At 41.0% G+C, this 14,834-nt stretch overlaps 1 protein-coding gene across 3 annotated transcripts in view; it reads right to left on the bottom strand.

The window, feature by feature from the left end:
* The window catches only part of TGFBR3 (transforming growth factor beta receptor 3), a 112,619-nt gene that overhangs the window by 32,562 nt on the left and 65,223 nt on the right, over positions 1-14,834 (bottom strand). For all 3 annotated transcript variants that reach the window (XM_084211479.1, XM_084211477.1, XM_084211478.1), the window contains exon 5: positions 4,473-4,656. In XM_084211479.1, coding sequence (XP_084067605.1) covers positions 4,473-4,656 — 184 coding nt within the window. The remainder of the gene's footprint in view (positions 1-4,472; positions 4,657-14,834) is intronic.

The following is a 14,834-nucleotide window of genomic DNA, read 5'->3' on the forward strand; positions in this document are numbered from 1 at the left end:
CCAAAGGCTTCCTAAACTCTGCCAGGCTGCTGCTGTGAGCACTGCCCTGGGGAGCCTGTCCCAGTGCCCAAACACCCTCTGGGTGAAGAGCCACTAGAGTAAAATGCAAACCATAAAAAACAGTCACTTCATATGAAATTCTCATGCCCAGCCTATATTACTGTACCCCAAGAAACAATATTTCTACTGAAAATCAGGAGCACTTTGCCTTTCTGAGATAGCTTGACATATGAATTGTCATAATACACAGAAGGACGAAGTACCATGTTCAAGTACTTGAAGTCCTGTAAGAATACAATTCCACATGCCTGGGTCTTCAACCACTGCTGTACAAGAAAGACTTTTCCTATTAAGGTCAGTAGCAAGATACAAAAAAAACCCCAAAAAACAAACAAACAAAAAATCAACTAGTATGCACTGTGAAGAAACTCTTATGAACTGTGCTGAAGCCATGCACTCTCTAAATGAGAACTGAAATGTCACTTCTGAAGTGCATTTGTGTGCGCTACCCAACTCTGCAGGAAGACCAGAAACTCCTGTGACCGTGGTCTCTGCAGAAACAAGCAGGGGAGTTTCTTCTCCTGATCTTACACAAAGTAGCCTTTGAATATTAACCCTGTTGTGTCCCCAGGAGAAGCTACTAAAGCTGTATAAGGCTGTAACTATTCATACTGCCCAAGCAAAGCACTTCTCTAACATCTGGTGTGTGCCCTGCCAGATTAGCCTTGAATGCAGCTGCAGTTCTGTCAGCTCCTCCCACAACAGCACAGAAGGCAAAATGATCCCAAATGGTCTATGCTGAGCTTAATTTTTAGATATATATATACACATATATACATACACACACACAGACACCAGGTATTTTCTTCTTAACTGCTGTACAACGTGATTCAGGTCATAAAATAACAGTTCTGGAGCAGTTTGTGGGTAATTGCTACACGTGCTATCATTTGCCAGTGCAAAGAACTCAGTTCTTGCTCCTGGCACTTCCATTAGGCTCTGGAGCTCTCCAGAAGTGCTGCTCTTGCTGCCAGAAGCACAGAGAGTCCCCAGCCTGGGCCTCCACTCGATAGCAAGCTTTTCCTCTGCAGCAGATTTCAACTCTATCACGGGCTACTTGACATTCACACCAGAATGAATTTACTCTCATCCACACCAGCTACCAAAACTGGGCTGGAGCAGAAAAGAGGATCCATTTCATCTTTCTTTGCACACTACACATCTCCTCTTTGTTAGTTTCAGGGCTGTCTACATACTTTGGAAAGGGACTGCAGGTGTCTGCAATCAATTAAAAATATTAGCAAATCAGCCAAGGAACAGTCAGTTTATGGATTCTGTGCCTCTCTAGCATCCCCACACTCCCAATAGGGAATCAGACGTGGGGTTTGCAGGCAATGCCCTCAGCAGAGGGTCTCTGGCCAGCAGCGGGGTACCAAGGGGCCCTGCTGGCCAAGGGCAGCAGAGCAGTGAGCAGTGGCTGGCAGCCACCTTCCTCCAGCGAGTGCCAGGATGGACACACAGCACTGCACACCAGGGGCTGCAGTTCCTGTGTGCAGCACTTCTGGTTTCCTGATGAGGACAGACACTGTCTGCTCTATTCTGCACAAATTAGGTGTCATCCACAGGTTCTTGGCTGAAGTTGAATATCCAAACTTAACATCATCCTGAGGAGGTTTTTGTGCAAATGAGCACTGTTAATCAAGTGTCACTTCCCAATACAGGCACCCTGGGCAGCAGCACTTGGATTCAGCAATAAAAATCCCATCCAAGCAGAGCTTGCCTTTCAAAATCTCATCTGGGCATAAGCAAGGTGTTTGGAATTTTCCTTAAGCCCTGATGGTAGGGCTTATTTTTGTGTTTTTCACAGTTTGTTAGCCCTTAGCACAACAGAGATCAGAACCTTGGCTGGCATTTAATGGCAGGATAGAAATGGGATCAGGGAAGGGCCTACAGGGGTCTCAGGAGGGAGGATGCAAACTCCAGGCAGTGCTTATCCTGCAGCAGGGCACACAGCTAAGCCAGACACAATGGGACCATGTGCCAGCATTAAAGCAAGCAAACATGGCATGCAGGATATGTGCACTGGTGTGTACTGGCTACAAATTCAGAGTCAGAACTGATGTTTCAGCTTCTGCCAGGACAGAAGCACAGTGTTACTGACAGTAAATAGACTGTACATTTTCCAATGTAGCTACTGTTAAAGCTATTATTTTTTTTTCTTATTTAGCTAAGAAATGTGTTGAAATTATGGTCACTCCAGGATAGCACATTTGCCCTGGATTTACTGGTGATGCTGGATGCATTAGGTAACATTTAGCTAACTGATAGGACTTCCTGACTTGCTCAATCATGTCTTACTGAACCATGAGGAATTAAACTGACTTCTGCTGAAAAACACGTAGCAAGAGCACTTTCACCATGAGCAGTCCTGCTTTCTAGAATCTGACAGTGATTATTACAGCAGTCACTGCCATCTCCTTCATTACACAAACCAAGGCAAGAACAAGAACCCCACTTCTTGTGCCCTCTTCCTCCACACCCCCATTCTGGCCCCTTGAAATTCTTGCTGTGATCACCATCCCTGCAGTATTTGCTCAGCCACTCTTTAGAATCAACAGGATTCAGATGCACTTGGCCCTGATCCAGTTTGCTAGTGCTCTCAGCTGCCTTTCATTTGCAGTTTCAAAAGTGACTTAAAAGACCCATGGCATCAGAAGCAGCTTTATTCTATGAAAGATCAGCCTTCTTCAGATCTTTCTGTCCTTTGGCTTGCATTTTCTGTTTTCTGTATTCAGCTACAGCCTACACTTCTAAAATGTTACATGTTCCAGTTTCAGATTTGTCTAATTTGAGTGAAGCTGAAATGTAGACAATTATATGAATACAGCCATCAAATTCTGTATCAGTCACGTAGCAAGGAAGTGCTTTGTGTGACCACCTATAGATTATGAGCAATACTAGCAGTGATTCCCAGACTGTCAGCTGAGGTTACCTTACTAAATCTCATGAGGAGTGTAAGTTTTCTATGAAAAGCCTAAAATGTACGTCACTGCATGCTGCGGTTTGTGAAATGCAGTGATTCCATTGTTCACTCTGCAGAGAAGCAAACCAGGACCACATCCCACGTGGTTTTCACAGAACTCCTCACAGGACTGCAGCAGTTCAAGAACTGACCCTGTCCCCACCCCTGAACACATGCATAACACCCCCCACATACACACATATTCTCTTCTGCCAAGAATTTAAATCAAAATCAAACACGGTTACAGCTGAGCTGGTTTGTAGGAGCCCTCTCAGAAACTGTCTGTTTTGTATGCCTGCCAAGTTCCATTTTGTGTACTGGCTCCTAATTAAATTGTGTTTTAGTGCATTCTAAAGATGATGCAAAACTCTCTTTAACCTCCTGGTTTGACTGGAGACATGCAAATCAACAAACAAAATTTTATCTCTTTTTTTCAACCTACCTAATTAAATATTTGTCTCCACAAGTCAGAGACCACTACTCCCATGTATATGTTTCAAGAGCATTTTAATAAGCTAAGAAATATATTTCTGAATGATCTTCTGGCATTAGAAACCATGACTGGTGCCAAATAGAGCCAAAAAAAAAAAGCCCCACACAAGGGAATCCTCTACAAATTTGGCAGGATTTGGATAAAACTAACTCAGGCATGTTCTGATTTTGGGGGGCAAACCTCCTATGTCAGGAAATCAAATTATCAGATACATGCGGTTAGGAAAGAATGTTTTGTCCACAGAAGGCTTTTTGTTGGTTTTTTCTTTCCTGTAACCAACTAGTTCAGCTGTTTGGGAGTTTCTGTAGAGATATTCCTGCAGAGGATGATGCAGTCATGTTGTGCCAACACTGCTCAGCTATGGAGCCCCACCCCAGTACGGGCCTGTGCGATGTCCCCAAGGAGCTGGAGTCCTCTCCCACCTGCACTAGGCCACCTGAAGAATCTGGCATGTGGCTCAGAGGGACAGGAAATCTTTCTCCTTGGGATGAAAATACATAAGTACAGACTAAGGTAAGTTTGGCGAGGAAAACAATAATTCTTTGTCCAAAGAAATCTAGATCCTTATACAAGCAAATACTGAAAAAAATAAATGTAACTCAGGTCTTTCTAGAAATTTCCCCCTTCTTCAAGGTCTCTACTTCTTCAGATGAATGCACCCAAACAATCACCATGAGTAATTGATTCTGTTTAAAAGGCAAAGTGTGACTCTTGTAAGAGTCTCAGCAATTGCATCCACATTCATGAGCATAAAGTGATGGCACCAGAATCCATTAAAAGTTTCCTAAACCCAAGGTCTGGTCTTTAGGCTTGCTCTTATTTCTCTGCTTCCCCTTTCATATCATATCTCTTGGAAAATGAGAGTTACATTTCAAAATTAAAATAAGTGAAATATAAACAACACATTCTCAGTATCTGAAAGTGCCTATGAAATCAGTTGGTTTTGCTCTGGTTTACCTTCTCCTACTTTAATATAGATGTTTCTTGATATTTTAAGTTCAGTGAACGACGTTACTGCTCCATATTCCTTCTGGGCCCACTGCAGTAGATGTTCATTTTTCTCAGGAAAAAACTTTTCTTCTGTTTCTGCTGACAAGGAGAAGTTTCCCTTCTCAAACTGAACAACGGAACCTACAGACACCTGATGGGAATAAAAACATATTTTAATGCGGCACGTTTATCTACACAGACACGCAGCATGTTTAAGCAATGTAACCTGTCACACCCAAATACAGAGACTGAAGGTCATTATGGGCTCTTTCCACTTTGTATTTTCACCATCTAGAAGCACCTATGCCACGGGCTGATTGCATGGAGCATCTCTACAATGCTCCGAACACATCAAATTCTGTGTAAAGTCCAGGTGTGCAGTCTCAGAGGATGGCACTGACAGCACTGACACAGCACAAGCCAGGTCATGCTGGATTGTGTACTGTTGTATCAGAGACATGTGGGACATTTTCATAGAGCTTTGGCCTAACTAGAAAAATCTCCCATGCATGAAACTCACAGGATTTAAGGACTTAATCAGTGATTATTTTGCAGGAATATTGAATAGATGTTGGCATTCCACCCTCAGAGACAGTTTATCCAGTAAGAGCAGTAGTTGTTTTTTATTTACACACAGTTTCCTTTTTTTTTTTTTTTATGGTCAGCATCAGGGTAAAGCAGCATCAGTGTGTCTTTTTAAACATTTCAGGACAGCATGAGAGAAAACATCATTCCTTCTAAATAACAATCAAAGAAATTGATTACCTTGCAATAATACATTTTTGCTGTATTTTTCATTTGAGATAGTTAAATGTATGCTGACTCAACAGCCGTCTTCCTCAGAATACACATGGTTTTTTATTTATTACTTATTAAAACTTGAAAACCTTTTTCATCATCCTGCAGCATGACAAATGTCTTCCTGAGGGACAGATTCTATCAAAGTGACCACATGCTTCAAGGGAGGAACCGAGAGACAGAAAGAGCAACTAAAAAGTCTGGCACAAGCACCCTCACTAAGTGATCATACAGTAAACATCTTCAAACAAACATGAAGCTTATCATATTTATTTTTTTCAATCACATACTAAAGTCTATTTGAAATGCTGGTTCCATTACCCAGGTTTTACAAAGGACTGCAGAGTTCTGCTGTGCTTGCCAATGTTGGGATTTTTACTACACAGACCTAAGGCAAGGTTAAGTGAGCCAAGCACGTTATTTGTTCTGGAAAGAATTCAACAGACCCTTCCAAAAAAGGCAACCATCACTGTTTCAACACCTGCCTTGAACATTAACTACTTACTCTTCAGAACAAATCAAAAGCAAATCTAACATGCTTAGGATAATGCAAAGCATTGAAGTCTAATAATGTTTTAAATATTTGGGAACTAACCAATTTTTATCCGAGCACTAATTATGCACTGATTGAGTGATTAAGAGACTGCTGCCACAGACACTCATCTCCTCCCTACAACTCCTTTAGTGGTTACTTTCTGAGGTTGCAGAGAGGAAAAAGTGCCCCAGCTCTATTTCTTCCAGTTGTTGTGAGGACGTGAAAAGGAACTGCACTGGAAACATCCTCTGCTGTTGAGTAAACCTACACGTCCTGTCACTTTTCTGAGACTAAATGAAGAAGCTGGACATGGAAAATCTGTTTGCAAGACCATAAGATACTGGCATGGCCACTAACCACAGTAAGAACCACAGTTCAAAGAGCTGTTCCTCAGAGGAAATGAGGATCAAGCATAGGATTTTGAAAATATGCTACCAAAACCTGAGTATTCCATATTTAGGAACATATTTTGGTTGCATACACTACTACCCTGATGATCACTGGGGAAAACAGGGCCTGAAATTTTCTCTGCACCACACCAAATCAAGGAAACATACACCCCTCATGCTGGGGCAACAAAACAAAAACAGCCTTCATACATCCCTTAAGAAAAGCTCCCAGTCTGAATAAAACTGCCCTTGCAAGGCTGCCATGGTAGTTCAGGACATCAGTTACCTGGCAGAAGTGCCAAATTTCATGAGCTACTATTCCCCAGAGGGAACAACTCTCAGAACCAAACCTGAGTCATCTCAAATATATACAGTGGTGAGTGGGAATACTGCACACACGAAAGTGCATATTCTGTTTCTTATTTTACCTATTTCCTTCTCTCCCTTTAAACATTTATTGCCTTTTTTTCCCCTTTGAATCTGATCCAAGAGGATATTTACTTTGCTTTATAACATTTTAAGTATTTAACACAGTTATAATTCAGAACTCCCAAGTAGGAAGCAAATTCATAATTCAGCCTTGAGAGAGAGGTGGGGACCTCTGGGCCATGACTCAGGATACAAAGGTAAGTGTGCACAGTCACCCAGCATGAACCAATCCTTCTCCTTCCCCTCACCACTACCCATCGAGAGCCTGCCAGCACAAGGACCACCTAATCACCCCTAAAGCTATGATGGAGGCAAATATACCAGGAGGAAAAGAAGCAGCATCCTTCATATTTTATCTGAGCTGTACAGTATCAGACCTGTGGTGGAACATGAAGGAGAGGAGTATATCTGCTCAGAATAAAATTAGAATATTTGAACTAATTATTGGAGCAGCCTACATGGGGATCAGAGTCAGCTGAGGTTTGTTGGTATTGTACTTTGATGTAATTTCATCCTCTTACAGAGGAAAAATAAAGCCACAGATGGAGAAATATTAGGTATTCCAAAACTCAACAATGCATCTTTTGTTGTTAATAAACCCATATACAACAGAATTTAATCATCAAGAGAAGAATTCTCTTCAAGTGAATAAGAAACATGCTGCTTTCAAAATTACATGCCCCACTTGTGAATCACCTATCAAATTTGCATAGTCCTTACAGCCACAGAGGTGTGATGTTTTCAGGCAATGACAAAACTTTTCATTTTAGTGTTCTCAAGACCACATGCAGTCATTATAAAAGTCCAGTTCCAGTTCTCACATTTTTAAAAACATAGACATAAGGAGCATTATCTTAAATACATTTTAGATTTTAATTCAACTTCCTGGGAGATACTCAGTTTTGCAGCTACCAAAGATCCTTATATAATTAAGGCTGTTCCATGTTTTCTCAGGATGAAAGCAGAACCTTACGAGATCAGAGATCCTGCACATCTTTATATCATTATATATCCAGGAAAAAGATCCTGGGATTTTCTATCAAAGCTGAATCTGTGTCAAGTCAAGTGGAACCTTCAAAACCGCCAAGGAACAGTTACTAGAATGATAAAGAAACAAACAAGAAAATCTGTGGAAAGGGGAAATCTGGTACCAAGCTTTAAGGCTCAGCAGGAGTTTATTAATTCCACACAGGTAACTGCCCACTTAATTTAACAACATCTTAATAGACTCAACATAACACTTGTTTGATATGAGCAAAATAAGGTAGCAGAAGCTTTTCCAGGGATTCTGTTTCAAGTTAGAGGCAATTTAGTGGAAGAAGTGAGAGGAGAATTAAAGCCTATCTATGCAACTGCAGCTATAGTTTCCACTGGAACCAGTGACTCAGTAACAACCTGTTGTGATTTATTATCTCCACGTCACTAACACCAGTAGTCTGCCAAAATCCACTGCCTGCCTCTGTAAACTTCCACTGGCTAAAGACCCTGTTTACTGAAGCAAGCAAAGAAAGGAAGGAGCCATGACCATACAGAAGAGAAAAGACTATCACAGGTGCCTGTTCCAGGTCCTTCAGCCTCCTGCAAGATCGGTTTGGGAATACAGCTCAACCACTAAATGCCCAAACAGTCTTTGTTTCCTCACTCTTGCAGGCTGGATTAACTTGAAGTCCACGTCTTCCTGACTACCAGCTGTCTTGGTCTGAAAGTGACGGGTCTAGGCTCCTAGAGGGACCAGAAGGAGGAATGCTTAGGAGCAGTCAGAGGCAGCAATGAGAAATCAGCAGGAGATACAAGAGGCAGCATCATCCAGATCTGGCCTACCCACACTCCTAACAGGAGTTCTGATTGGAACAATGACCCACAGAGACAGCCCACTCTCACAGCTGAAGCAAACACCACACAATAAAGCTTGAGTTCTGAAAGATGGGTTAAATCACATGGGATCTAGTATGAACTCTGTGACACTCTTAGCAAACCAAGCTCCCCAAAAAAATGTAGGCCTTTGAAGTCTCATAAAAGAAGAATCCAAGGCACACAGACCTGCCTAGTTTCCTGTGAAATTTACTGGCAAGTTGGTATTCTTGAAATATTTCTGCCCAAACCAAAGTGATTACAGTGAAAGCAGAGGATAGCTATACATTCTAAAATTTCCCTATTTTGGGACATCACACATACAGAATGTTTTTACGATACTCTGCATATTCATTTCATGTACTGTATCTTGCTTCCTAAGCCAGAAATAGCACTTCTCTTCTGCCATGTCTTCCTGAAGCAAGCTTTGAAAAAAAAAACCCTCAATCCCCTGGATATTTAAAGATGCCTTACTAGGGTTATTGTACTCTTCAACTCCTTTTACATGCATCATTTTCAAGCATGTATTTACTACTCTGTCATTTGCTGCCATTCCTACTGCTGACCAAATCCTCCCACTCTTTTGCCAAGAATCACCACCACAGGTAGCCTGAGGTCCCCCTAATATTTCTGAGACTAACCCATTTAAACAGACTCTAGAAAAGCAGTATTTCACCTGGGTTGAATCATGGCAGGAGACAAAGTCTACAGGGAAATTTACCATTGTGAAAAGCATAGTAAGAGTTACTGTTTACTAAGCACTGCTTTTAATTTGACACAAAAGGTTAATTTTCAAAAGGCAAGGAAACAGTGTGGGGACGAGAAGGGAGAATATGAACTTTTCCAAGTGGAAAAGGGCACCTACAGGATTATTTCCAGCTCCTGAGTAGAAGAACGATGAAGACTTATTAAAAAAAGCAAACTCAGGATTCTACAGTAATGTAAAATGTCCTTTTAAATTCCTCTTCACACTGTTACACAACACTGAAAATCTACTGCTTTTACTTTGAATAGTGAAAGGTCACTATTTATACCAAATTTATCACTAGTCATGCATTTCCTATCCTTCCTCACTCTTCTCCTAGCAGAGCACTCTGTTCACATCTGGGTCTGTTTAACCAGTGATTGGAAATTTAGCCTCCTGATTTCCCGTTAAATACTAGGCACAGGAAAACAAATAGCACTTGTTTTTCAGTGAGTTTTGTCAGTCATCCAAATCTAGTGCAAACCATAGAACAGCCTGTGGTTTAGTGGCAGTGACCCAAAATATGTGAACCATATTTTCATGAAGTGAGAGGAATAAACCAGCAATTGGCTAAAGTAATAAGAACATGGATTTTTCTTCTTAGAAATACAGAAATGACTAATAATTAAATTCTTCATTCTATCACTTCATCTTCTTTAAAGCTTTTATTTTATCTTTTCAAATCTCAAACCAAGAGCAAGTGATCTGTTTCTGTATTTATCATTACTGCTCTTGCTTCCTCCATTTCACTACCTTTAAACATACTCACTCCTAGTTCCTGCAAGTAAGGTTATTTGTTTGCATACGTGTTTTCTTATCCATAACTTTTACTCATTCAATTGCCTGAGTAACTAACTCAGAGAAAAAGCTGAAGCATCACTTCTTAAATCATACATTATATAAAATCACATATGTAGATATTTAAGGGGGTTTTGGATCTTTTCTAACAGGAAATCACAATGGATTGGGATCTTTTTTTATTGATTTAATTCTCACTACTTTCACTTGCTGAGTAAAGACATTCCTAGGCTATAAAAGCAATTGAAAAAGCTACAAAATATAAAGAAAAAAAATTACTTTCTGAGTAGCACCTATAAAACCTTCTTTCTGTGCAGTTTCATAAAACTTCTGGTTTTCTGCCAAGCCATGTTCGCAATAAACTAGCTTTAGGGAAGGAGAGAAATGACGACTTGATGGGAAGGAAGGAAGGAAACTATTTTGCTGTATGAAAACCTAAAAGTGGGGTGGTGGAAGAGGTCTGGTAATGTTTTCCTGCAATACTGACTTGCACCAAAATCACAGGTAAAAGCAGTTTCTACAGCAGTTGCCTAGCTTACATAAAACTGTGATGTCATAATCTAAGCAGTCTAATCACCAGTGAACATGTCCTTCAACTTCCTCTCCCACTCCCCTTTATAATACAATTTTGGCATTTATTCCCTGCAGAGGAAAAAAATAAAATGTAGCACAGATGCCAAGCATTCCCCTCGCTGAACTGAACAGAGCTTCCCACCCATGAAATACTCTTCAGAGTGATGAGCCCACAAACACTTGAACAGAAAGGGCCCAATTCCCAAACTGATGTATTTTTGTGACATGTACAAATATACAATCAGACCAATATGACTACATGCACCAGCAACTGAAGTGATGATTTACAATTACTTAGGCCCGGCAGTCCATGCACTTACCCATTTCAGGTATTTCTGGACTGAAATGCCATTATACTAAGGTACATTTATTTTTAACGCAATGAAAATAAACTCCAGACTTATTTTACTAAAATTACAATAATTTCACAACATCACCTACTTCACCCATCAATATACAGCAACTCATGCAGAGTCTGAAAATAACCTGTCCATGTATTGTTAACACCACACTAGGCAGACACCATATATTCTTTTCTCTTTCTCATGCACACACAGAAAATTTTGTCAGGCTTACATCAAGATGCCCAATTTTTTTCTTAAGATTATTCACTAGGATTCTTTCTGATTTATAGATGGGGAAAGCACCCTGAGAAGCAAAATGACAACACAGGCAACAGAATAGTGAAGCACAAGTCCTCTTAGCAGCCATGCCCTGTCATGATGGCTTCCTCCAAAGGGCTGTCACTCTGTGACAATCACTGCGCTTCCATTCAGGGCCACTTTGGAAAAAACTCTTCATTAAAAAAATCCTGATGCTAACGCAACAAAAACTTTGGTTTATTTGGGGCATGCTACCTAATTTTAATGATAATTTATTCCACTGTGAGTTTAGTCACCAGTAGGCATTTTGTGAAAATGAAACCATGAGTTGTTACCATGAAGACAAAACATGTAAGTCACTGAGTGAAACTGTGCATTACATGATAAAAATGTATTATATGATAAATGCAAAACCACACATATACACCAAATTTACATGTCCATACTGAAAAAATGTTTACCAAGAAGCTAATTTGTGCTTCCCTCATACTATAACCATGCACCCAAAGCCTGGATTTTCTCCCACATTCGTTTTAAGCTTCTTAACTGATGGAGGACCAGGCTGTAGGCAAAAAATCCATGCTCAAACTATAATAAGAAGTTAAACTCCAGCCCAACTCAGTAGTATTGTATTTTCCCAGTCTTTTGGATATGTGCTGATACAAGCCTTAAATCTTTTCATCCTTCCCTAGGGCAGCTTAGCTTTAATGGAAACTCAAACAACAAATTCACAGAATAAAGGAAACAAACCATTTTGCTAATGAGGACACTGAGAAGACAAAGCCCTAACTCTACCTTCTTCTCCAGTACAATCACCATTCAAGCTCAGTGTGCCTTGGTTTCTCCACCTGTACAATGCTAACTCGTGCTCCAGTTCATCATCTACTCATATCCTGGAGATACCTTTGTTAGAAATAACCTTGAAACTTAAGATACAATTAAGTTTAAATTTTTATTTAGTTATTTACTTAATCAAAGCACATGTCCCTGTAACAGTTTGAGAACTTTATTATGATACTTTACAAGTTAAAAAAGCTAATATTTAAAAGAAATAAAGAGCTAGGACTTTACTGATGGTTCCATGATCCTTTCACTACAAACTTTGACCTGGCTCTAGCAGTGTGGTCTTTATCAGCAGCAAGTCCCGGAAGTTGTCATCTAAATTTCTTTACACTACTTACTGTTCTAACCAGGATTCAATCAATTAAAGTCATTGCAATTCATACTTTACATACAGCATATTAATAAAATGGTGAATGAAGGTATTGTTTGGAAAGTCTGAAGGAAAAGTTGAAAAGTCAACTAATATCTTGCCTGAGGCTTCCATAGAGACAGACACAATAGTTATGACACTCCTGTGGAATGCTTGCCATGGAATTCATGGGCACTAGAAAAGTTTCTTCAAATTCTAAATCTTTCGTGATTCAACATACTGTCTTCTGTTCTGGCTATACATTTAAGGAGATTGAAGAAGTCAGAGCCATAGAGCTAAGTATTTTTAAACAAGGGCTAAGGAAGCATGCTCTGCACTCTGCAGCCCTTGGAGCTGCTATTTACAGTCCTAGGGTCAGTTGTCTGGAACTCACTGAAGGCTCTGGCACAGAGGCAGGGAACCTCTCAGCAACTAGGGCAGAAGCAGGATGTCCCCCTGCCCCACAACTTCCCCAAAACAAGAAGTCCTGACTCTGGAAAATGACAACCTTTCCTAGGACAGAGTCTGTTGCGGGGGTTGCAAATTAGCCCAGCTCAACACAGGCAAACAGCTCTATGCAGAACTAGAGCCCCTTGATCTCTGTTTGGCATACTGCACTTGCCTACAGGTGCTGCTTGGACTTCCTCCACATTTTTCATGTTTTTTGTGCCACGTGATTCTGTGCTGTTTTTTCAGAAAGCTTTTGGGAAAACAATGTATTTGTCCTTGAGAGCAGAGTGGAACTGTGGAAAAGCAACAGATGGTGACCACATTTAAAGCTGTTCAGCCCAAAACCTCATGGCTTATCACCCTGAGATGCCCTGAGAAACTGGGCCATGAAAAGTGGGAAGGCTGATGAATCCATGGTAAGAGATTGAAGTTAGTGTATGTTTATAGCAAAAATATCACCTTAGGGAAAGAACAAAGTGAGCTTAAGGAGTGAGATGGATGACAGAGACTAAACTGGGAAAGATAATGGTGGATCAGCACCCTGGCATTATGCAATCTCATTCTTTGAGCTCTTTGTAGGAAAGAAAAATAGAAACCTTAACATGGTGGAAGGAAAATTACACAGATTCTTACGGCACTTAAGGAGATCCAATATTGTTATGGAGAGCTAGCTATTCAGATGGGTTAGAGATGGGTTAACACTGAGAGCCAGTTCAGTCCCTTGCAACAAAAAGGCAAGGTCCCATGGGCAGCAGCATTATCCCAGCACCACAGGCTGGCAGGATGGCACCAGGCACCACAACGTTCAGCCCTTACTATGACCAGCAGAGATTAAGAGATAGAGTTGTGAGAGGAAGTATTTGATTTGAGTCCCCCCAACACTGCAGCAAATCTGTAGCGCCTACCAGGTACTCCTGCCCCACCTGAGAAACAGCACACTCCTCCCTGCAGCATCAGTGGCCAAGTTTACCATGGCAATTTTTGAGGTCAGACAACTTCTTGCTTGGCAAGATCCATGACTGCTGCTGCTCACCTCTTCAAGCCTGACTTTGTAACTAGAAGCACCTGAAACAGTTATCTGCAGCAAACATTTAAGGGTACAGTTTTGGCAGTCAGAGCCTTAGGCATATTCCTCTTGTTCCTATGTCTTCATGCAGGCTGCTGAAACCCCACTGAGACAAAGCAAGCAAGCTCAGCACAATCACTATCTGAACTCCAGCACAGGCAGCTGAGCAGAAATGCATGGGTCTCAGCAGGCCATCTCTCCACTCCCAGAGCAAGATAAGGGGAGAGGGAAAATCCTGGGTGCAGAGGAAGAACACAAACTAGCTGAACAAAATCTAGCTGATAGGAAATAGGAGTGATGATGTGTTGTGGAGAAGATCAAAACTGAACTGAAAGTAAGTCCAAGGCTTTATTATCTGATGAAAGATCCTGCTTCTTTTGTCCACGAGAGGAATGAGGACTTGTCACCCTGTTGTTGCACATGTTGCTCCTCAGTCATTTTCTGAGCAGACCAGAACTGTACTGGTTGCATTAAGGACACATAACAGGAAGATAACAGTCATGAGTCTCCAAAACACCAATGAAAAACCTAAGATTGTGAATACCTTACAATAAAAACAAAGCAACATTCTTCGCACCAATCAGTAATACACTGTACTGGAAACAGGACCGAGTCCTTTGAAGTTCAAAATATCAAGGCTACTCCTACTCTTATAGCTTGATGACAGGAAAAAGAAAAAAACAATTCCAGAAAGCTTGCAGCATCCAGCAAGTGACAGAACTCTTGGTGCCCTTCACCATGTCACCACCACACCAGGTCAACTGAAAGAGCAGTGTCCCTTCTCAGAGTTCTAATGCTGCACCATGGTGCATCTTCCTGTCCTGCTGATGCACAGGGACACAGCTGAGGTCCCACTGGGTGCTGCAGAAACAATCTTGCCTACCACTGTCAGCTGTGCTGG

Source organism: Fringilla coelebs (genome assembly GCF_963513975.1).
Source record: "Fringilla coelebs genome assembly, chromosome: 9".
In the NCBI taxonomy this organism is placed as follows: Eukaryota; Metazoa; Chordata; class Aves; order Passeriformes; family Fringillidae; genus Fringilla; species Fringilla coelebs.